This window comes from Neovison vison, chromosome 8, assembly GCF_020171115.1.
Source record: "Neovison vison isolate M4711 chromosome 8, ASM_NN_V1, whole genome shotgun sequence".
NCBI classification, from domain to species: domain Eukaryota; kingdom Metazoa; phylum Chordata; class Mammalia; order Carnivora; family Mustelidae; genus Neogale; species Neogale vison.
This window is the reverse complement of record NC_058098.1, coordinates 113,052,790-113,076,437: the sequence shown is the minus strand read 5'-3', so window position 1 is coordinate 113,076,437 and position 23,648 is coordinate 113,052,790. Positions and strand designations below refer to the sequence as shown.

Sequence of the window (23,648 nt, the reverse complement as noted above, 5' to 3'; positions counted from 1 at the left end):
TTTATTTATTTGACACAGAGAGATCACAAGAAGGCAGAGAGGCAGGCAGAGAGAGAGGGGGAAGCAGGCTCCTGGCTGAGCAGAGAGCCCGATGCGGGGCTCCATCCCAGGACTCTGGGATCATGACCTGAGCCGAAGGCAGAGGCTTAACCCACTGAGCCACCCAGGCGCCCCTGGACTGAATTTTTATGAGGTCATATATTTAGCTTCACACTTTAACAATTGGTGTGTATGTATTTATACATTTTTTATTGAAGTAATCTCTGTGCCCAATGTGGGGCTCAGACTCATAAGCTGGGGGTCAAGAGTTGCATGCTTTTCTGACGGAGCCATCCAGGCACCTCCAGTTGGTATTTATATTAGCTCTTTGTAGTTTTATGGAGGATTTAACTGGCATCATCTAATTTCATCTGTTAAAGCCACATTAATCAGCCAATCAACGAGTGGAAGTTGCTAAAGGATTATTTGAAACGATGGCAATAAGAAACAACGTACTTCAAGGATTATGTGAACTCAAATCCCAAATTGTAAGGGAAAAGCTGACTAACTTTCAATGTTCTCTACATCATGGTTTGATAGTCCTCTAATTCGGTTTCCGTAAATCTCCTTTGGCGTTCACATTCGCGAAAACCCAACGTTTAACACTTTATACCATTTTTCAGCATCACAGTTTATCTGGACCATGCGAGGAGCCGACTACATACCTGAACGGAAATCTGTGGCAAGAGCGAGGGTTTTGGACTTTTCCACTGCGGGGATGGTGAGGGGCTGCTCGGGAAAGGCCGGTCTTTCCTAGTGAGGGAGGCATCTCTCACTAGTGAGTGGTGGTCTAGGTGGAAATCATCCCAATCCTGTGCTTTTTCTTTCTGGCTTCTGCACCTCCTGCAGGAATGTAGCAAGGGCACATCCTAAAGGAGCAGACGTATTAATTGCCTTACATTAGCCAAACAAATATCTTGGCTTTATCGCTTTCTCCGAGGCACTTTCATCTCACACTTCTAAAGCTTTACGATTTCCCTGGAGGGTTCTGGTGCTTTGACTCCACCGCAAGGGTGCCTTTCCAAGTCAACTCTCAATGAGGAACTTGGCACGAGACTTTTGTTGAAATGTCCATCGTGAGTGTGACGAGGAGTGGTTCTAGCGAACAAGGAGCCTTATTATTACTACGCAAAAACTTCAGGCTCTGCCCGCACCCGACCTTTATCCCCCGACGCCGGGTGACTCTCCGACTTCCAGGTGTGACCAGGGGCCAAGGACTACAACACAGAGAATTCTGGGGGACGGAAGTGACGACGGGACGCAAAGCATGCTGGGCTCGGGGGGCCCCGTTAGAGTGACTCCTTCCTCACCTCGTGGTTGCCGCGTACCTGTAGCTGCTGGGAGTTCTTGCTGGTATTTTTCTCCTTTGTGGGGATTAAACGTTAAGTACCACCAGGTTTGAGTGCTCTTTTAAGTATCGCGCAGCTGCAAGGTAGGCAACAGGATCTGCGCTCTAGAGCCTTTGCTGCATCCTCCGAACAAGTAAGAGGAGATGGTCAGATCCTGGGCCTCTCCCGGACGGGATCCGGCGGAAACAGCTGGAGAGCCAGTGGGTGGATAGCAAAGGAATTTTCTTCTTCAGCTTTGCCTAAAAGTGGTGCGGAGTGAGCTCCTGTGATCTCTGGGGAGCAGAGTTAAAGGGTTTGAGCCTCTGCTGACCGGAGTTCAAAGCCAGAGTGAGGGCGATCTGGAATGGTCCGGGGTGGTGGAATAGAGAAGTAAGCCGCAGGACTTACCCCGGGCTGGGCGCCGTGGCACCTCGGCGTTTCCTGGGCTTTCAGACAGAATTGTGAATATCCGCTGTTTTCCTGCTGTGTAGCTTGAGGCAAATCAGAGGGGTTCTCTTTCTCTAGGATGGCCGTTGCTTGAGTGGAACATATATATTAACCCGAACTGGTGATGGTTTTATATCTAGCCAGCTGGCAGCCATGAACGAATGGATGAGGAAAGGCCCCTTAGAATGGCAAGATTACACGTACAAAGAAGTCAAAGTGACAGCCAGTGAGAAGGAGTATAAAGGATGGGTTTTAACCACAGACCCAGTTTCTGCCAAGTGAGTATGGGTCCTCCTCCCCTGAAATCTTTTTTTTTTTAAGATTTTTATTTGACACAGAGAGAGAGAGAGAGAGAGAGAGATCACGAGTAGGCAGAGAGGTAGGCAGAGAGAGAGGGAGAAACCGGCTCCCTGCTGAGCGGAGAGCCCGATGCAGGACTTGATCCCAAGACCCTGAGATCAGGCAGGACCTGAGCTGAAGGCAAAGGCTTAACCTACTGAACGAACCAGGTGCCCCCCCCCAAAAAATCTTAATGACACTCCTTTGTGCTGCTTATGTTATGTCCAAGCTAAGGAAGTAGATAAATGAAAGGCTAGAATTGTATTGCCTTTGAATCGAAGTGATGTTCTAAGTATGGATTACCTTGGCAGACCAGCCAAGTTTGTAAAAGCGAGACACTTTTTTTTGTTACTACATTTTATTAGAAAATCTCAAACATACCTAAATGTACAGAGAAAAGTGTAGAAGATACTAGCCTTACCTTCCCCTTCTAAATATCTGTAAGCCAGTTCTAGGTATGTAATTTTGTTTGTAAATACCTCAATATATCTTTTGGCACATAAGGACTCTTTAATAACCACAGTAACACTATAATACCTAACAAAAGTAGTAATAACTTCATTACTAACAGTCTGTTTTTAGATTTGCCTGGTTGTCTCAAATATCTCTTTAATTTGTTTATCAGTTTGGTTGATATGTCTCTTAAGTATCTTAACCCATGCCTGCCTTTTCTCTTTTTAGTTTTCCATATCATTTATTTGTTGAAGAAATAGAATCATTTGTCTTATAGAATTGAACACATTCTGGATTTAGCTTATTGCATTATCATGGTGTAGCTTAACATGTTCTTTTATCCTCCATATATCCTATAAACTGGTATTCCTATCTGGAGATTTGATTAGGATCAGATTTGGTTTTTTGCAAGACTGATTTATAGGTGGTGACACACACACACTTTTAATTTTGAAATGATTTTAGATTTACAGAAAAGAGTACAGAGAGGACCCATCTATCCAGCTTCCTCTAATGTTGGCATTTTACCTAACCATGGTACATTCCTCAAAACTAAAACTTTACATTAACTAAACTGCTGTCATTTGGATTTTAACAGTTTTCCACTAATTGTTTGCCTTTTTCTGTTCCAGGATCCAGTCTAGGATCCAACATTATGTTTAATTGTCATGTCCTTAGTCCCTCTGATCTGTGACAATTTTTCAGTCATTCCTTGTTTTTCATGACTTTGACAATTTTAAGGAGTTCTGGTGAGGTATTTTGTAGAGTGTCTCTCAATTTCAGTTTGTGTGATGCTTTCTCATAAATAGCCTGGGATTTTAGGTTTGGGAAGGAGTACCAAGAGTAAATTCACATCACATTATATATTTTATTTAGTTAGGATTTTTGCATTCGTATTCATGAGTGAGATTAACTTGTAGTTTTATATTTTAACCCTCTTCTCTGCTTTTCGTATCAAGATTATATTAGCCTTGTTAAATGAGTTAAGGCACAGTTTCTCTTTTTATAGTCTCTAGAAGAATTTGGTTAGGTTAGAAATGTTTGAACCTTGGGGTGCCTGGCTGTCTTAGTTGGTGGAGCGTGCAACTCTTGATCTTAGGATTGTGGGTTTGAGCCCCACATTTGGTGGGGAGATAACTTAAAATCTTTAAAAAAAAAGTTTGAACCTTGGAAACTTTTGTATAATTTGTTGGTAAAACTGTCTAGGCCTTTTTTACCCCCTCCATGGGAAAATCTTTTAAAATACTTAGTTTTTATGAAAGATTATAGGACTATTTATATTCTTTTTTTGACTCAGTAGTAGAAATTTGTATTTTCTAGGAAGTTTTCAGCACTATTGGCGTAAATTTGTTCCGAATACTTTAAATTGCCAATCTTTGCTGCCTTCTTGCTAATATTATCTGTTTGTGTCTTTTTTCCTCATTCTAATCAGTCTTGTCTGAGTTTTGTGAATTCTTATATATTTTTTTAAAGAACCAATATTTGGCTTTGATGATCACTTTATCAATGCTTTTATATTCTATTTCATTAATTGTGTGCTTTGTTATTTTCTTTGGTCTGCTTTGAAGCCAGGTTATTCCGTTGTTTATTTCTTTTTTTTTTTTTTTTTTTAAGATTTTATTTATTTATTTGACAGAGAGAGACCACAAGTAGGCAGAGAGGCAGGTAGAGAGAGAGAGAGAGGAGGAAGCAGGCTCCCCGCTGAGCAGAGAGCCCGATGCGGGACTCGATCCCAGGACCCTGAGATCATGACCTGAGCCGAAGGCAGCGGCTTAACCCACTGAGCCACCCAGGTGCAACTCGAAAATTAAGTCTGTACCCTTTCTTCCTTTCCAATACACGTTTAAGCCATTCAAAACATTTCAGTGCTTTAACTGCATCCCGCAATGATTGGCTTTAGGCTAGACAAAAGAGTTTAGACGTGTAGGACCCTCAGTGAATACTTACTGAATGAGTACAAACATTTGGTGGTGAGGGGATTATTTTTAAACGGGGAAGTTCTTATTCCCGATTTATAATTGCCTGTTGGGGCTGGCAATGCCTCTTTATTCCATTGCTTCTTTCGTAGTTCTGTGGGCCTTTATATTTTTCTTTTGCAAATCTGCGCTGAACTTAACTTTTCTGCCCAAGTATTGTCCTTGTGAACTTCCTGGAAGATGGCAGCATGTCTGTGACTGGAATTATGGGCCATGCTGTGCAGACCGTTGAAACTGTGAACGAAGGGGACCACAGAGTCAGAGAGAAGCTGATGCATTTGTTCACGTCTGGAGACTGCAAGGCCTACAGCCCTGAGGATCTGGAGAAGAGAAGGAATAGCCTAAAGAAATGGCTCGAGAAGAACCACATCCCCATCACAGAACAGGGAGATTCACAAAGGACTCTGTGTGTGGCTGGGGTTCTGACTATAGACCCGCCCTATGGTCCAGAAAATTGCAGCAGTTCTAATGAGATTATTCTGTCCCGTGTTCAGGATCTTATTCAAGGACATCTTGCAGCTTGCCAGTGAGAGGCCGAGAATTGTGGATTCATCGATTGAAATAACACTTCATTTTTATTTTTTCCTTCATAAAATGTTTTGAATGTTAAATCCACGATATTATAAGACCTCAAAGCCACACAGTTGAGAGTGTGTGTGTGTGTGTGTGTGTGTGTGTGTGTGTTTGAGTTTTAATTTTCTGTTGTTTTGGAAAAATCAAGTGGATTTGGCTGTGGATTATAAGTGTTAATAAATAAGCGAACTATGGCAAGGTTAGCCTCACATGCAACAAAATAGCACAAGGACAAAAAAAAAATAGCACAAGGACGTTAGAATTCTGTCTTTTTTGGTGGGAAAACACCTCCATTTTTGTTAGGCAAGAAATGTATTGGGAACTAACGCAGCATGTTAGAGTCAATATAAAAAGTCTTATTAAGTCCTTTGCCCTAACTGCGTGTGTCTGTTTTAAAAATATTTATTTATTGTGTAAGGATGAAACTGCTTTTGAATCAGAATATGTTGGGATATATGCTTTTTTGATCGAAACTTGAAAAGTTTTAACTATTTGTAAAATCTTAACACATAAACTGTGTAACTTTCAAAGCCTTTACAGTGAGTCCGGCTGATAACTCTGAAGAAAAAGGTTAAGTGGGACAAGTATTCGGCTGCCGCGCTGAACCCAGTTCCTGTGCCTGGTGGATTCAGCCAAGGCTTCCGGCCCATATTGCTTTCTGCCTGTAGCCCCCATTCCCGGGTCAGGCTTCACTGAAGGGAGAGATTGCAGGAAGCATGCCTCACTAGACCGGGCCCTACTCCTTGGAAGCCAGGCAGGGGCCAGGACTCCATTTGGAGGTTTCTGGCCTAGAAACTGAGGGAGGTACCTCAGATTGTCGGGTGGGTGTCTTCTCAGGGGCAGGTCAGATTAGAACCCCAGGTCTCTGACTCCCTAGGAAAAGGGTCAGCAAACATTGAGCCCTTGGGATGAATGTAGCCTGCTGCATTTGATGAAAAGTTTTACTGGAACACAGCCATACCCACTAGTTTACATATTTGCTCTGGCTGCTTTTGAGCCATAATGGCAGATAACGAATATTGTGACAAACTATATGGCTTACATTTAGAGAAAAATATAGCCCTGTCTTAGGCTTGTGGGGTGAGGGACCACCCTGACCTAGACTTGTGGGGTGAGTGTCATTGTGATAATGACCTGTGACCAACAGAATACCCAGACCCTAAAAAGGAAGTAAGCCCTTGAAGTCATTATCAATAGAGATGTTAAAAGGATTTAAGTTCCCTGGTTAGCTTTCTATTAAAGACCAACCCTAAAGTCCCCGGACAACTCTTTTGGGACCCGTCTCCTGTGATCTTTTTCTGTGTCTTCACTTCTATTGCTTTACTCAAAGAAAAAAAGAAAGAAAGAAAAAGGAAAATATAGCCCTTTGGGGCACCTGGGTGGCTTACTCAGTTAAGTGTCTGTCTTTGGCTCAGGTCATGATCCCAGGGTCTTGGAATGGAGCCCCACATCGGGCTCCCTGCTCAGCGGGGAGTCTGCTGCTCCCTTTCCTCCCGGCTTACTATCTCTGTCACTATCTCTGTCTCTGTCTCTCTCTCAAAGTCTTTAAATAGGTATGTATAGGTCTTTACAGAAAGTTTGCCCTAGGAAATCGGGGGAGCAGCCTGGTGTGCCAGGGCTTGGGGCAGACTTCTGAAGGCAGTTTTGAACTGGATAGGCCATGTGGGCTGCTACAGGACTGAACTCACGCTAACTTCTCCCTAGCGTGTCGGCAGGGATCCAGCTGTGCAAACCTTTCAGTTCTTATGTATGTCCCTTATTCCTACAAAAAGCGAAGCGATGCCTTTTGCAAGAAATACTAAAATCTTAAGGTTTGAGGGGATCTTTGAGTGCAGCTCGGTTAGCGCTATTTTCCGGCATAGTTGTCTAATGACAGGATGTAGCCTCAAGCTCCTCACACTTCAGCCAGCCTTAGAATCAGCCCGACCGCTTGCTAGAGTTGATTGCCGGACCCTACCCACCATGGATTCTGTCTTAGGAGGTCCAGGTTGGGGCCCAGGCATTTGCATTCCTAACAGATTCCAGATAATGATGATGCTACCTGTCTCAGGCCACACTTGGAAAAGCAGTTCAGAAACCTTGGGGAAGCAGTCCTTCCTCACAACTCTGAAGTTCCCACGATCTTAGAAAGATCTAGTGCATCGCCTTGCTCGCTGTGACTAAGACCCTTCCATTCAAATCCTGGAATGTCTCTGAAAGCAAATAGGGAATGGGGAATAAGAACCAATTAAATTTAGTGTGGAAATGATTTTGGCAAGATCTGGGGACGCCCTGAGATGAGAGAAGCCATGTAGGACATTGCCCACAGCATCCATTGGGCTGGAGCCCTGGCCCGGGGACAGGTGCACTGGTGTTGGTAGATTTGTTTGCTGTCAAACTAAAAAGCTGGGGAGAGAGACTGTTTCTTGGCAACTGAGTCCTCTGACTGTTTAAACAGTGTGCCTGCAAACAAGCTAAGTGCTGAAGAGAGTAAATGATCTGGCTCGAACCTGGAAACCTTGTATTATCATTTAGTCATATCTATTTCTTTGTGTTTCTAATATTTACTCATGGAAGTATATTCGAATTATGTAATTATAACATCCATATCCCTCTTTTTAACTTATTTTAACGTAATTTCAGATTGATAGGAAATTTGCAAGAACATGACAAATAATTCCCGTATATCTTTTTTCAGCAAATGCATTTCACTACATCTATTTTCTGTGTGTGTGTGTGTTCATTTTCTCCCCTTGAACTGTTTGAGGGTGAATCATGGATGTGATGGAAAAATGAGGACATTCTCTTACCGATAGTAACATTGATACAGTTTACTGTGATTTAATACACACCTTATCCACATTGTCTCCATGTCCTGTATTGCAACAAAACAAAGCAAAACATCCCAAAACAAAACACAAAATGATTTTAAAAATTTGAACCATGTATCATGTTCAGTCATGTCCCTTTAATTGGGAATAATTCCTCAGTCTTGTCTTTGATTTTTAGGACATTGACATTTATTTTGTGGAATAATCCTCAATTTGAGTTTGATGTTTCCTTTTGTTGCAGTTTGATAGGATTCTTTTGGGTAGGGATACCCTGGAAATGATAATGTTCTCGATGCATCATATCAGGAGGCACATAGTATTGATTTGTTCCATTTCTCATGACGTTAACTGTGATCACCTGGTGAAGGTGGTGGTGTTAGTCAAGTTTCTCCACTGTAAAGTGACTTTTTTTAAAAGTATTTTTTTTACTCATTGCTACACCCAGAATGGGGTTTTAATTCATGACCTCAAGATCAAGAGTCACTCTTCTGACTGAGCCAGTCATGTGCCTATTTTTTTTAAATTAAAGGTATCTTAAAATAAATCTTTATTTAGTTTTGTAAAGATTTTAAATAATCTCTACACCCAGCATGGGGCTCAACCACCTTGAGATCAACTCAACCACCTTGAGATCAAGAGTCATATGTTCTACCGACTGAGTCAGCCAGGCACCCAACTTTTTATTTTCTTAAAATTTAATTTATTTTTAAGAAAGATTTTATTTATTTATTTGACAGAGATCACAAGTAGGCAGAGAGGCAGGCTGAGAGAGGGAAGGAAGCAGGCTCCCTGCTGAGCAGAAAACCCGATGCAGGACTCGATCCCAGGACCCTGGGATCATGACCTGAGTGGAAGGCAGACGCTTTAACCCACTGAACCACCCAGGCGCCCCAGTATGCACATTTTTAAATGAAGATTTTATTTATTTGTCATAAGAGAGCACAAGCAGGGGAAGAGGCAGAGGGAAAAGCAGGGTCTTGATCCCAGGACCCTGGAATCATGACCTGAGCCAAAGGCAGGCAATCAATGGACTGAGCCACCCAGGTGTCCTGGAGAGAGAATCTTAAGCAGGTTCCATGCCCAGAGCAGGATCTCATTTGGGGCTCAATCTCACGACCCTGAGATCGTGACCTGAGCTGAAACCCAAGAGTCAGACACTTAACTGAGCCACCCAGGCGCTCCAGGCACCCAACGTATTTTTATTTTTTATTAACATACAATGTATTATTGATTGCTCAACATGTTTTTAAAAAACTTTGAGGTATTATAAAATTCATCCACTTGAAGCATATAATGCAGTGATCTTTAGGCAATTGACAGAGTTGTGCAATCAGCACCACAATCCTTTATTTTTAAACATTTCCATCCCCACAAGATTCTGCATCTCATTTGCAGTGAATTCCCATTCCCACCCTCAGTCCCAGGCAACCAGTAATCTTTTTGTATTTATGGGGTTGACATTTCTGTTCATATAAATGGGGTTATACCATATGTGGTCTTCATGTCTGGCTTCTTCACCTAGCGTTATGTTTTTGAAGTTCATCCATGTTGTAGCATGTAGCACAGGCTCCTTTTTATTACTGAATAATACTCCATGGTGAATATACTCCTTTTTGTTTATTCATTCACCATGGATATTTGGGTTCCCAGTTTGGGGCTACTATGAATAATGCTGCTGTGAACACTTGTGAGAGGTCTCTGTATGCACATAGATTTCCATTTCTCTTATGTGAAATACCTACAAGTGGAGTTGCTGGAGTTAAAAAAAATTTTTTTTTAAAAGATTTTATTTATTTGACAGAGATCACAAGTAGGCAGAGAGGCAGGCAGAGACAGAGAGGGGGAAGCAGGCTCCCTCCTGAGCAGAGAGTCTGATGCAGGGCTCGATCCCAGGACCCTGGGATCATGACCTGTGCCAAAGGCAGAGGCTTTAACCCACTGAGCCACCCGGGTGCCCCTGGAGTTACTGGATTACATGATAAATTATGTCCAACTTTTTAAGAAGTTTTACATTCCATCAGCAATGTATGAAGGCTCTAATTCCATCAGCAATGTATGAAGGAAGTTTTACATTCCATGTAAGTTTTACATTCCATTTTATATTCCATCAGCAATGTATGAAGGCTCTAATTTCTCTGCACCCTTATCAGTATGTGGTACTGTGTGTGATTCTAGAGGCTATGAAGTAATATTTCATATGCATTTCTCTGATGACTAATGATGTTGAACATCTTTTCATGGGCTTAAGCCATCTGTAGTATCCTTGGTGAAGTGTTTACTCAAGTATTTTGCCCATTTTTAAAACTGAGTCGTCTACTTGAGTTCTAGGAAGTCTTTTTTTTTTTTTTTTAAGATTTTATTTTAGAGAGAGAATGAGAGAGAGCATGAGAGGGAAGGGTCAGAGGGAGAAGCAGACTCCATGCTGAGCAGGGATCCTGATGCAGGATTTGATCCTGAGACTCCAGGATCATGACCTGAGCTGAAGGCATTCTCTTAACCAACTGAGCCATCCAGGCACCCAAGCTCTAAGAAGTCAATATATTCTAGATCCAAGTGCTTTACCGAAATATAATTTGCAAATACTTCCTCCCAGTCTGTGGCTTGTCTTGGATTTTCTTAATTGATGTTTTTGAGCTGCAGAAGTTTAAGAAATTGACTGATTTACCAATTTTTTTTCTGTTAATGGATCATGCTTTTGGTGTTTGTGGGTAAGAACTCTGCCTAATTTAAGGTCACACAGATTTTCTAATGTTTTATTTTTTAAATTTTTCAAGTTTATTTATTTGAGGGACAGCACATGTGTGATTGCGGGGAGGGGCAGAGGGAGAGACTGTCAAACAGACTCCCCCTGCTAAGCATGGAGCCCAAGGTGGAGCTCCATCAAATGACCCATGAAACCATGACCTGAGCTAAAGAGTTGGGCACTTAACCAAGTGAGCCACCCAGGTGCCTTCCAAATACAGTGGGTCACGATCCTAGGGTCCTGGGCTAGGACCCTGAGTCAGGCTCCCTGCTTAGCGGGGAGCAAGCTTTTTCCTCTGCTGCTCCCCTTGCTTGTGCTCTCTTGCTATGTCAAATAAATAAGGTCTTAAAAAAAAAATCTGCCTTCAGCTCAGGTCATGATACCAGGACTCTGGGACTGAGGCCCACATTGGGCTCCCTGCTTAGCAGGGAGTCTGCTTGTCACTCTTCTGCTCCCTTTGCCCCTCCCCCACACTCATGCTCACTCTCTTACTTGCTCTTTCTCAAGTAAATTAATAAAATCTTTTAAAAAAAGCACATCTAATTGCTGAATGAGATGAGATCCTTAAAAAGCAGAATTAAGACTTGGTCAAAGCCATTAGTATCCTTTGTTTTAATTTCAACATATAGGGATCTAGTTTCTTTAAAACTTTCAAAGGTGGGGGGGTTAATTATGCTCCTGATAGAATTTATTCAAGTAAACTTTATTCCTCTATTGTCCTCTTTCCTGTGTCCCAGTTTATCTTTGTATCCTGAGTTCCTAGGGTGGCCGGCACATAGCACCTGCTTAAAGTGTTGGTTATGTTGAAATTAAGAAGCATAAATGTGGGAGGAATTTCTGCAACCCCAAAAAGGGTCTCAAACTAGCCACGTAGCACACATTAGTTATAAACTGGACAATCAGCCTCCTTGTTAACTAATCAGATTGCATGCTTCAATTAATCCGTCTTAACCATGCTTACTGTGGAAAGGATGGTATAAAGATTTATGGGCCAGAAATAATGGGGACAGCTGGAGTTTAAATGGGAAAGTGCACAGGTGAATTTCAGAGACAGAAGGGCGGCATTAACAGAAATGTCTATAATTATGGATTATTTTGTGCTGGGTCTGTAATGAATGGATTAGTTTCCTCCTTAGATGGGATTGTCCCTTGGTGCCCATGGTATAGCACGGCCCCTATTTGTAAAGACCTCTGTCTGAAGATCATAACACATCTCTGACTTTCAGTCCGGTAATCTTACTAATAATCAAGTCCTAAAATAAACTTTTTTTTTTCCAGTTCAAACAATAGGAGGATTATTGAACCTAGAAATTACAGTTTGAAATGGCAAGGAAAAAAGTCTCTCCTGTTAATGCCTCATTGTGATTAATGGTTTACACAGTCATTATATAGCTTTACACGTGTGAGACTTAAAAAGAATGGGAAGCCTGCCACTCTGGAACAGTCTGAAACGATTGCTGGGACAATACACTGTGTTAGCTGTTTCTACATTGTTCTCACCCGAGGCACTGTACTGTGGGTACTCAAGTATTGACAGAGTTTCACGATCAAGATCTAACTTCTGAAAACAATAGATCACCCTGTATTTATTAACTGGCTAAAAATTTCAAGCAAACCTTCCCCCTGCATTTGGGAGAAAATAAGCTCTAGGCATTCTGCTTAATTCTAGCATGACTTAGGAGGAAAGAGCCAACATCTGCCTAGGCTTGTTTAAGCATAATGGCAGTATGAGCATAATTATCACGCCCCCAGGGATCCTCATTTATGTGGCAACTAGGTGATACCCACAAGACACCCTCCAAGTGTGATGCCTGAGCGCCCCAGCTCAGCCCAGCAATTGAGAAACACAAGAGTGCAGTTCTCAAAAGGCCAGCCTGGGCCACATCTGAAAACCACACCTTTGGCCCCAATTTGCTTACATTTGCTACATTTGAATTTTACAAAGTGCTTTTACAGGGTCTTATTTTATGATAACCTCTTAAGGACATATTCCAACCACTGCCTAGAAAGAAAAAAGAACATTTACCATTTGCATACAGATCCACAGGCTGTGGGCTTTGGTGTATTAGTTAAACTGCCCGAATAATAGAATGGGACGACAAAGACCAAAGTTCATTACTTGTCAGGGAGTCTGAATTGTAATATTCAGGTATGGAACTCAAGGAGGAAGAGGACAAAACTAGTGCTTTGCCAACCTATGACCACCTCTGCAAGAATGTTTACCTATTCCCATTTCCCGAGAACTCCCCATAGACCCAGATGACAAAACCCCAATGCAGACTACTTTTGTAGCAAGTACTTTACCAATATTGTTCCCTAGCTAGATTCCAGTAAAACAGATACTGCAGACATTTACAACATTTACAGAATTCTCCATAAAATGAACATTAAGTGCTGACCATCTTGCTGGGGTTTAGAAATCCGATTTCACCATGAAATGCCATACTGCATTCTGACCTTCAATTGTGAAGTCATCCTGTTTCATTGACTTCATCATTTTACTGCTGGGGTGTAAGAAGTTTGGTTTTGGCAGGGAGGATTTTCTTACTCAGTGTCTTCAGTCAAGGCTTCCTGATCTCTTCCACATTCTGGCACATCTGTGGAATGAGTTGTGCATTTGTGTGTGGCTACAAGTAACCAGCCCAAGGATAGCTTCCCCGAGGGGAGCGATTTCTCAGTGCTCAGGATGGAAAGTTGTGCAGTTTACTCCCCGCCATGTGCTCTGCTGCAAACCCGGTGGAAAGCGTGGAAAGCTGCAGGTCGGCTTGGGCAGATGTCTCTGGGGGCGGGGGGCGGCCAGCATCAGCTCCGCTGTAGCACCGAGAGTCAGAACTGGCTCCAAAAGATGTTTTGGAGGGTTAGTGTGGTCTTCTTCATTTCTCCTGAGCAGTTCTGTAACGTGAGCCTGGTTTCCGCTGCGCGTCAGAATTTGAATACAGCAGGTGCTACGCATGTGCGTGTTTTTTAATTTAAAGTGATGACGTGATTAATGCCTTTTAAACACTACGACTTAGAGTCTAAGCTCTTTGAGTGCGCCAAGGCTTAAACACGCTGGGCAATGACTGTTTTGGACAGGCTAGAAGGTTTCCTGAAAATTTAACTGAAATAATACTGTGAAAAGTGAACTCCCTTCCCTGTGGTGGTTCTGCTGATTAGTCTGAATTCCGTCTATAGTATGAAACCTGTAGTGACTACCCAAGCGCCACACACGTAAGAATGTTTTTCCTACTCAGCTCTCTGCGATGCTTCTTGGCCACACGGATAAATGCCTAGAGAAAATGTCAATGTACTGATAGTTTTTCAAAATGCTAGCTCCCCATTCACCTAAGGGGTGGTTGAAAATAAGCAGCCTCCTGGAAGATACTTTTATGGCTGAAAATTTGACACTAGCATGGCAACCTTTTCTACCTCGGCTGTGCCAAGTCGGCTCTGAGAAGACCATCAAAATTCCTCGCTGGGTAATGTGCAATGTGGCCATTAGATCTGGGTGTTCCTAAGAAAGAGCGGAGATTCCTAAATGGAAATCCAAAAACAGAACAAAGACACCTAGACTCTTCTGCTTCTAAGAAGAAGAATGGTAAGGATAAAACCAGCTTGCATTTTAACAACAAATAAGAGCTCTTCAGGTCTTTTAGGCTGACCTTTAATGAGTAAAATAAAAATCCCTCACATATCAAGTTTAAGTTTACTTCGTAGCTAATAGCCTAAAATGAAATTTTAATTTTTCTTGCTTACATGATTTTTTGTCCTTCTCTATTCTAACTTCTTTCAGATGAGCTTTTACAAGAAAAAAATTCAGTATTTCTCCTCATGTAAATAGAAAAAAAATACATAGATTAAAACCGAATCGTATTCAACATTCACTTTTGTATGATGAGGTGAATTTCATTCATTTCGGGATAGTCACCGAGAAAAAGACAGGCAAGCCGGTTTTTTAGACTGCCTCACACGGACACTCCAAATTGTGCTGGGAGTGTCCTTGTTCTGTCAGAAATACTCAGTCTGGGAACCTTCCCTAAGGGTGTGCGGTGCCTCAGGGCCTGCGCGGTGGCTGCCCTGGGCTCCTTCTCCGGGGCAGCCCAGAGAGCGGAGCCTGCCTGGAGGGAGAGGTGCTGCTGTTATTGCCCAGGTGAGCGAGAAGCAGGGGCATAGCAAGCACTCTCCTGACACTGGACTTTATTGTGTGGTGACAAGTTTCACAATCATGCTGATGATCCGGGATCCTCGAGGACATGTACACAGATCTATGCTTGGGTTTTTTATCTTATCCTGGAGGAGCTGGTCAAGTTCACAACGGAGTTCCTTTACTAATTCGGCCACCTAAAATGAAAGTTGCAATGTGAAAAGTGATTGGGGCACCAGGGGAGGAAAGGTTAGTAAGGTAATGTCCCACTGATGATTATCTAGATTTCTGGTAGTAATTTTTACTCCATGCGGGGGTGGGGAAGAGAAACTAAACACATTTTTATTCTAAAGGGCTTCTAAAATTTCTTGATGCAACTATAAGAACATTCACTCAATGTCAGCTCTGCAATATAATAAATGAAAGCTATTATAAAAAGGCTCCTCTGGCACATCTCATTTAACGAAAAGAGAATGGCTTCTATGTAGTGTTCTGCATATTAAAGCCTGGTCAACTTTTACAATTTGCTCCAAGAGGAGAAGCAGGAAAATGGAGAATTTAAAATGCTAGATATTGGGGCACCTGGGTGGCTCAGTGGGTTGAGCCACTGCCTTTGGCTCAGGTCATGATCTCGGGGTCCTGGGATCGAGTCCCGCATTGGGCTCTCCACTCAGCGGGGAGCCTGCTTCCCTCTCTCTCTCTGTCTACTTGTGATCTTTCTCTGTCAAATAAATAAATAAAATCTTAAAAAAAAATAAAATGCTAGATATTAAACCAAAAAATCTGTAGCTTTGGGATACATTTGATGCTTTCGTGGTAAGAAATAGCTCCACATTTTTTATGGCGTTTTCTTATGCTTCTGTGTAGTGGGCATGGAGAAGTCTTCCCAACATGGTTTGCTGCTCCCCGATCATTTGGCAACTGTGCAGTTTGCACCCCAACCTAACTCCAAAAGGCTCACGCCATGAGCTTCGCCAGAGTGAATGACTCAGATCATCTGGGCCTTAGAGTTTATGACATTCCTTTGGCCAGAGAAATTGATTTAGGAGAGGAAGTTTCTTGTCTCCTCTCCTCCACAGTTTGCTGCTGCACAGATGTGAGGCCTGGAGCTATGGCAGTCACACTGCTACCATGAGGTCAGCCAGGCTTTTGTTATACTTGAGCTGCTGAATTAAAGCCTGGCCTTCTAGACCTTTTCCATGCAAGATGGCAGACTCCATGCAAGACATCTTTCTATGCAAGATGTCACATGTGGCTAATCTAATGGCAAGTTTGAACAGATGTGCAGTGAGTGTAAAGCACACCCCAGATTTTAAAGATTTAGTATAAAAACCCAGTATAAAATATCTCAATAAATTCTTATACTGATTACATGTTGAAATTAAAACTTTTTAGCTGTATTACATTAAATAAAATTAAGATTAGTTTCACCTATTTTTTACATGTGGCTACTAGAAAAACAAATTACATATATGGCTCACATATTTTTATTGGACTATGCTGCTTTAGACTTTATAGTTAGATGTGCCAATACTCATTAATGTTGGCATTTCTGCTTCTTACTACCTTTCTACCAGATGCAAATGTTAAAATGAATTTTTAGTTCCTAAACAGATATTCCTCCTTAAATGTTTCTGCAGAGATTCCAACAGTGAATATGTGAGACCTGAGAATAAAAGAATTCAGACCCGTTACCTTTATTTTTTTCCTTAATGGTAGTGGTAGAATCGGGGTGATTTTTGTTTATATTTGCACATCTACATTTCCTGGGAACATGCGTTTGTACAACAATTAGGAAGGTCCAACAACTCACTCACGGCTTCTGTCCCAAACCCTTCACACCAGCCCATCCCGGGCTCCCCTCCCCATGCACTTTCCAGTCTCTCACTGAGCCTCTAGCTCTGGCCTCTGTCTAGCCTCGGTCGCTCTCCGTGTCCCACCGCCCCTCTCATCGTTCTTTCTTCCTGAGCACTGTCGTCCTCGTCCCCTGAAGGAATGCCCTCTACTTCACAGCACAAAGCCCCTCAGGGCCCACGCCTCACAGACAGGCCCGCTAGCCCTTACCTGATGCGAAGCAGCCGCAAAACGGATCCAACCGTCATCCAAGGACACAATAAACTCCCCTCTCTGAAGCTGCACGCTCACTTGGCCTCCCCCGAACAGGACCAGTGGGTACACGGACACCACACTGCAGTCTCGAATGAACACCCGACTAGTTTTGATCTTTTCGTGGTACACCAGGTAGGGGCTGTCAAAGTGTCTGACCTGGAACAGAAAACCTCAGATGATGACACCGTCAGCCGGGGGGGGACTCCCCCCTTCACAGACTGCAGCACCACCTGTCCGTGAACGACTCCCCCAGTTCTCTCCAGCCGGTACCGGTCCCCCCGCCAAGGCCAGGCTTCCACGTGCGACTGCCTTCCTGGCGTCTCACCCTGGGTAGCTAATAAGCACCTCGGACTTCCGTTCAAGAGGAATTCTTGCTGTTCCCCTCCTGACCGTATTCCCCTCCCGCTCAGGACATGATGCTCCCATTGGCCTCGCAGCTCAAGTCCCAAATTCGAAGCCATCCTCGACTGTTCTTTCCCCTCACTCCATCGAAATTATCACGAGGTCCTGTCGGTTCTATTTTCTAAAAACATAAGGAACTGACATATTCTCCCCACTGCGACAGCTACCACCTCAGTTCGGAGCATTACTGACTCCCCAGGCCACCGCTGTGGCTTCCTTCGCGCTCGCCAGCCTTCTGCTTTCCCTCTTCCGTCTCTTTCCCACCCAGCAGCCACCATGATCCTTTAAAAAGGTACGCTCAGAACCCTCCGGAACTAAGAAGAAAACCTCAGATCCTTACCACGGCCTGTACCAGGGCCCACATGACCTGGCCCTGCCTGCTTGTCCCAGCACAGCTGCTCTTCTGGCTCCTCACGTCCCACTCCGCCTGTCCTGGCCGTTGGCCTGCGTCCCCCACCTCCCCGCCCCCCCACCAGCATGCCAGTGTGCCTCCCACTTCCTTTCCTCTGCTGGAATGTTCTCTCCTTAGATATCTCCATGGCTCGGCCTTCACTGCATTTAGGATCTGCTCAGCTGTTTTCTCCGCAGAGAGCTCTTCCCTGACCACTCAGCAAAATGGCCTCTCTCCTGTCACTCTCAACCTCTTATTCTGTTTTATTTCTCTTAGTAGCATTTGTCACTGACTTGAGATGATCTGTTTACTTGTTTCTTGCCTGTCTTCCTCAGCAGAACAGAAGCTCCCTGAGGACAGAGCCCTTGTCTAGTTCATCCACTGTCTTCCACAGCCCGCCACAGTGCCTGGCACAGAGGAGTCGCGAGTAGACACTGAACGGAAGCATGAATAATTTGGATTCATCGCATGAATGCCATGGTAACCTTGGAAGAGGAGTGGAGCTAACTCAGACCTCTAGCTCCTAAGTACATGTGCGGCTGAGAGACCAGATGACCTCCCGGACCTCAAATTCTTCTGGGCTTTAAGGAGACCCTTTTCATGCTTTGCAGACATGTTACTCAGTAGCCGCAAGGGGCTGACCAGTCCTAACAATTCAAATTCTCTTCCTCCGTCCTCCTGCCCTCTTTTGTTCCATCTCCTCTTGAAGTTTTATTGAGCATCTGCACGCTAAACATCGAGAATATAAAAATGCAGACATAGGGGCGCCTGGGTGGCTCAGTGGGTTAAAGCCTCTGCCTTCGGCTCAGGTCATGATCCCAGCATCCTGGGATCGAGCCCCGCATCGGGCTCTCTGCTCTTCGGGGAGTCTGCTTTCTCCTCTCTCTCTCTGCCTGACTCTCTGCCTACTTGTGATCTCTGTCTGTCAAATAAATAAAATCTTTAAAAAAAAAAATGCAGACATATAATTCCTGTCTTTAGGAATTTCACAATTCCACGAAGGAAATGTACCATAAACCATAAAATAATGAGATAAACACAACAGTGGATAATATGCACGATGGCAGAACCAGAAGTAAAAAGCAACTTTGAGGGAGAGCTGCTTCACGGAAGCTCAAAGGCTAGGAGCCTGCTGAGAATGAGAGGAAGTGTGTCCTTCCGGAGAAAGTGTGTCCAAAGTCATGGCACACAGAAGGACCTAGGGAGGAGCAGTGGGGGACATGGTACAGGAGGGGCAGGAGCATTTGCAGGAGATTCCACACAGGAAGAGTTCTAAGCCAGGGAATGACATGACTGAATGCGTGTTTTGCAAAGTTAATTTTGGCAGCAGGACCCAGAGAAAGGACCAGAAGTCAGATCGTGATAGCACTTTAGGCAGGAGACAGATGTTGGGGTTTGAACTGAGGAAGGGGCAGTGGGGAGAAAAGGAGTAGGCCCATCCAAGAGTGTCGGAAGGTGCAACTGCTGGGACCTGCGGTCCAAAGGGACTGGAGTAAGGAGAAGAGTGGCAGGGACCCTGTGACCGCAGGGCTCTGACTGGGATGGTGCCGTTCACTGAGACAGGGAAGAAAGGAAGAGAAGAGGGAAGTGGAAGATAATGAGTCTGAGGTGACTGGCAGGCATCCGGCTGATGAGCTCCAGCTGGAGAGCTCAGAAGCCCAGGCCTGAGACAGGGATCCGGAGCTCTGTGACAGCATGGAGGTGGCAGTCAGGATCACAGTGCCCTGATGGTTCGGGAAGAGTAAACTGGAACGTATGGAGAAAAGGAGGTCTACGGACAAAACCACAATTTCGGAGCGAAGGAAGAGGAACTAGTCAAAGAAGTGTCGGGGATGATCAGAGAGAGAGAGAAAGAAGAAAGTGGCATTTCAGGAGCAAAACCATATCAAAGATAGTTTCATGGGTGCCTGAGTGACTCAGTTGTTAAGCATCTGTCTTCAGCTCGGGTCACGATCCCAGGGTCCTGGGATCGAGTCCCACATTGGGCTCCCTGCTCAGCGGGGAGCCTGCTTCTCCCTTTCCCACTCTCCCTGCTTGTGTTCCCTCTCTCACTGTGTCTCTCTCTGTCAAATAAATAAATAAATAATCTTAAAAAAAAAAAAAAGATCGTTTCAGGACAGGAGGTTAGTGCTGGCTAATACTACGCAAGAGTCAAGTTTGATGAGGACCAGGGGGAGGGGGTATGTTCTCTGGGTCTGACAACTAGGAGGCCATGTGTAACCTCTGGTGAGTTGAGCGGAGCAGCAGGAGCGCAGCCCGGCAGCGGCAGCGGCAGGAGGAAGAAGCACCCAGGAGGCGCCATCAGCAAGTACAGGCCGTTCCCTTTTAAGACACACATTTAGTGATGCAGTTACAGCCTGACTTCTTAAGAAATGACCGCTGCAGAGAAACAATTTTACATCTGAAAGCAGCTTTGAGCAGTTTTTCAGTATCCAGTAGAATTTTCTTAAAATGGAAATAGTCTTTCCCCAAACAGTCCAATTTCTAGTCTGTTCATGCTTATTCAACCTTCCCCAAGTCAGTTGGTGCTCCTGGGGACAGAGAATGACAGAAGGAGGGTGGGCTGACTTGAAGGGACTGTGCTGCTCTCTGTAAGGCCTGCCATATGTAAATGCAGGTGTACCCCACCATTCCGACCTGATAGTTCACTGATGAAGGGTGGATGTGCACATAGCCATCGTTCTTGGTGACAAACTTCAACTCCTCTGATTTGGGTTGCATTCTGACAGCTCCGGTACTGGTCTTCTGAAATTTCCCTTCTGGGCTTTTCACCTAAACAACAGGTATTTTTGGCGGGGGCCGGGGGCGGGGATAATTATACACAAACGCGCACGTGTATGCATGCATACACACACACACACACACACACACGCATATTTCTTTCCATGCAAGTTATTAGGAAAGAAGAAGAAAATAATGATATCCTATAATCACACAATTAAGAGATAATTAGCACTGTATTTGATAAATATTTTAGTCTTCGGTCCTAGATTTGTTTACATTCAGAAACAAAGAAACTATAAATGTATGACATAAATAAAAATATACACGCATTGAAAGTAATGTAGGATCATTTTCTCCAATCTACTTTTAAACTTAATACGTTGAGAACATCTTTCCATGTTGTTAAATATTTTCTTAAAACACAATTCTAAATGGCTAACCTAGTTAAAAGATCTAAAATAATTTAACTAATAAATTCCCTCTTATTGGTACTTCAGACTGTTTGCAATTATAAACAGAGCTAGAATGAACATTTGCTTTGCTGTACCTTTATGCGTATCTGTAATTATTTCCTAACAAGTCCTCAGAAATGAAATCTAGAATGGGTGTATCAATTTGTACTCCACTAAGAGTGACAGGGTTCATTGTGGAGGGCTTCTGACAGCACCAGTATTATAATTTTTAAAAACTTGTGTCACATCATAATCACCCAAAGCCCATAGTTTACCTTAGGGTTCGCTCTTGGTCATTTATATTCTATGGGTTTGTGTAAATGTAAATGATGTGCACCTATTACAATGGTATCATACAGAGTCTTTTCATTGCCCTAAAAGTTTATGCTCTGCCTGCTTTATTCTTCCCAGTCCTTGGTTTTGCTTTTTATTCCCTCTATATCCATGCTTTTGTTTCAAATGGTTTTTTAAAATAAATTTCAAATGGTTTGAAAAGCATGCAAGTACTGAATTTCTGTGCCAGAAATTCATCAGCAGATGTCAACCGAGCATTTAACAAAATGTTAAATGAGAAACAATTTAGCACTCAGACAAACTCTTAGTCTTTCTAGATTTGGCAAGGACTGGATAATTAAAACTTAGGTAAAAGTCCAATAGCACATAGAGGAGGATATTCCAGAAGGCTGGCCATAGGTGGTCCCACGCAGGGCCCTGGCTTGTTTGATTTTGTTCTCATCTAACTGCAGTCCTGAGCAGAGGCCAGAGGAGAAACTGTAGTAGAACCAAACTTCTGTCTAATATAGAAGGCTAGTTATGCACAGGTTACCCGGCTGGGTGACATTTATGTCCCATTTAAATTTTTAGAACATCATAATATGTCAGAAGGATTAAAAAGGCACCTCATTTTATAAAATAAATGTGTTCTTGAACAATGTATCTGAACAGATTTGGGGAACTGAAGGACTAGAAATGTATACAAAGTTTAAAAGGCTCTGTGTGTCTTTGTAGGTATCTCTTTAACATGGTTAAAGTGTATGTCTTAGCTTATGTCCCTTGGCTAGAGATCAAACAAGAAGTGGGAGAACCTAGGAAAAATGTTTTGTTACCTGCACTACATTTGGATAAAGAGCAGCACACAGCATTGCTGATATCAGCTTGGGGTTCTCAGCATTTGAGTTTGCCTACGAGAGAAAGACAGCATTGATCTTATAAGTAATGTGGCTACTTCTGTTTGTACCTTGGGATTTACCATTGTATTTCATTTGCTTTCGGTCTTAAAAAAAACAAAACTAAAATACCTAATTTCTGTATTTTTGCTAGAAAAATTCCTTCTTTCTAAGTGAAAAGTAAGACTACTGGACCATAGTCACATAGGACGCACTCCAAGAAGCCCACAGTAACTCTGGGTCTCTGCAAAGCAGTGACAAAGCCAGTGTGCCCAAGGCTCAGGGGACAGAGGCTCTGGCTCGTGAGATGCTCATGATCTGCAGAAAGTACTAACTGCACTGGGAACAGCGCGGCCTCAGGTTCATCTGGAAGAGGCATTCTTCCTGTGGTCATATAAAAAAACTATCTTCGGTTGGAAAAAGGCGGGTGTGATTTAAGAAGACATTATTGAAACATCTATTTCACCTCTTACAGGCTTATCAAGAACCGGTGTGAGGACACCTGGTGGTGGTCGGTTAAGCATCCGACTCTTGGTTTCAGCTCAGGTCGTGGTCTCAGGGTGGTGGGATCGAGCCCTGCATCAGGCTCCGTGCTCAGCCTGAAGTCTTCTTGAGTTTCTCTAACCCTCTCCCTCTACCCCTCCCGCTTCCATGCTCCCGCTCTTTCTTTCTATCAAATAAATAAATAAACCTTAAAAACAAACAAACAAACAAACAAAAAACAGGAGTGGAATTAAAAAAAAAAAAAAGTAGCAAAAATTAACAGAAAAAGGGCGCCTGGGTGGCTCAGTGGGTTAAGCTGCTGCCTTTGGCTCAGGTCATGGTCTCAGGGTCCTGGGATCGAGTCCCGCATCGGGCTCTCTGCTCAGCAGGGAGCCTGCTTCCTCCTCTCTCTCTCTGCCTGTCTCTCTGCCTGCTTGTGATCTCTCTCTGTCAAATAAATAAATAAAATCTTTAAAAAAAAAATTAACAGAAAAAGCCTCCTGTTTTTAGAAGTGTTATCTGAGACTTATTTGTGGAAAGAAAATCAAGAATGGCATCAAGCCCACTGCTCAGAGTGCTTAAATGAAAAATTAAGTGAGTTAATATACTATCCGTGTACTAATTAAAGATAAATAAAATAACTAACTACACATTCGTTACCTCTTCTCCTGTGGCGTCCAAGATACCATCTCCTCCTTGGGCTCTTTTCTCAATTTCCCTTGCTCTGAGTCCCTCCTTTACAAAGCCTATATCTGATAACAGTTCAGTGAATTGTCGTTTGAGGCTGGCCATTTCCTGAAAGAAATGGGTGTATCTTTTTAAAAACTCATTCATTGGATTTGGGGTAGGTCTGACTTTTCCGGCAATTCTTAGGACACCAAAAAAATACAGTTTACTTTGGACCCCCAACTAAAGGTGCTGTGACATTGTCTAGTTTTTCCTACTTACATTTCTGCTCTGGTCCCCTTAGCTTCTCCCTGGAGCCTAGAGTGGTTAGTGTTCTTTCTCAATGGATGCAGAACACCCAGTTCAGAACTTACTTTCTATTACCTTGTGATCTCTCTGGCTCACATCTTTTCCTAGGAATAAG

General features: G+C 43.3%; 2 protein-coding genes across 4 annotated transcripts in view; one reads left to right on the top strand and one right to left on the bottom strand.

Moving 5' to 3' along the window:
* Nucleotides 1–1,322: 1,322 nt before the first annotated feature.
* On the top strand, nucleotides 1,323–5,690 carry GEMIN6 (gem nuclear organelle associated protein 6). The gene is made up of 3 exons (XM_044261713.1): nucleotides 1,323–1,392; nucleotides 1,955–2,092; nucleotides 4,737–5,690. The coding sequence occupies exons 2-3, from the start codon at nucleotides 1,968–1,970 to the stop codon at nucleotides 5,110–5,112; spliced, it is 501 nt and encodes a 166-aa protein (XP_044117648.1). The 5' UTR covers nucleotides 1,323–1,392; nucleotides 1,955–1,967; the 3' UTR covers nucleotides 5,113–5,690.
* Nucleotides 5,691–14,868: 9,178 nt separating this feature from the next.
* The window catches only part of DHX57 (DExH-box helicase 57), a 55,140-nt gene continuing 46,360 nt past the window's right edge, over nucleotides 14,869–23,648 (bottom strand). For all 3 annotated transcript variants that reach the window (XM_044261712.1, XM_044261709.1, XM_044261711.1), the window contains exons 20-24: nucleotides 23,219–23,353; nucleotides 22,016–22,090; nucleotides 20,371–20,505; nucleotides 16,896–17,096; nucleotides 14,869–15,028 (exon numbers count right to left, since the gene is read on the bottom strand). In XM_044261712.1, coding sequence (XP_044117647.1) covers nucleotides 14,885–15,028; nucleotides 16,896–17,096; nucleotides 20,371–20,505; nucleotides 22,016–22,090; nucleotides 23,219–23,353 — 690 coding nt within the window. In that variant the 3' untranslated portion in view covers nucleotides 14,869–14,884. The remainder of the gene's footprint in view (nucleotides 15,029–16,895; nucleotides 17,097–20,370; nucleotides 20,506–22,015; nucleotides 22,091–23,218; nucleotides 23,354–23,648) is intronic.

Bases quoted from the DNA above. Each gene is read 5' to 3' on its own strand.
- GEMIN6 (XM_044261713.1), top strand. From the start codon at position 1,968: ATGAACGAATGGATGAGGAAAGGCCCCTTAGAATGGCAAGATTACACG. The intron at 2,093-4,736 runs GTGAGTATGGGT...TTTCTGCCCAAG, and splicing joins ACAGACCCAGTTTCTGCCAA to TATTGTCCTTGTGAACTTCC.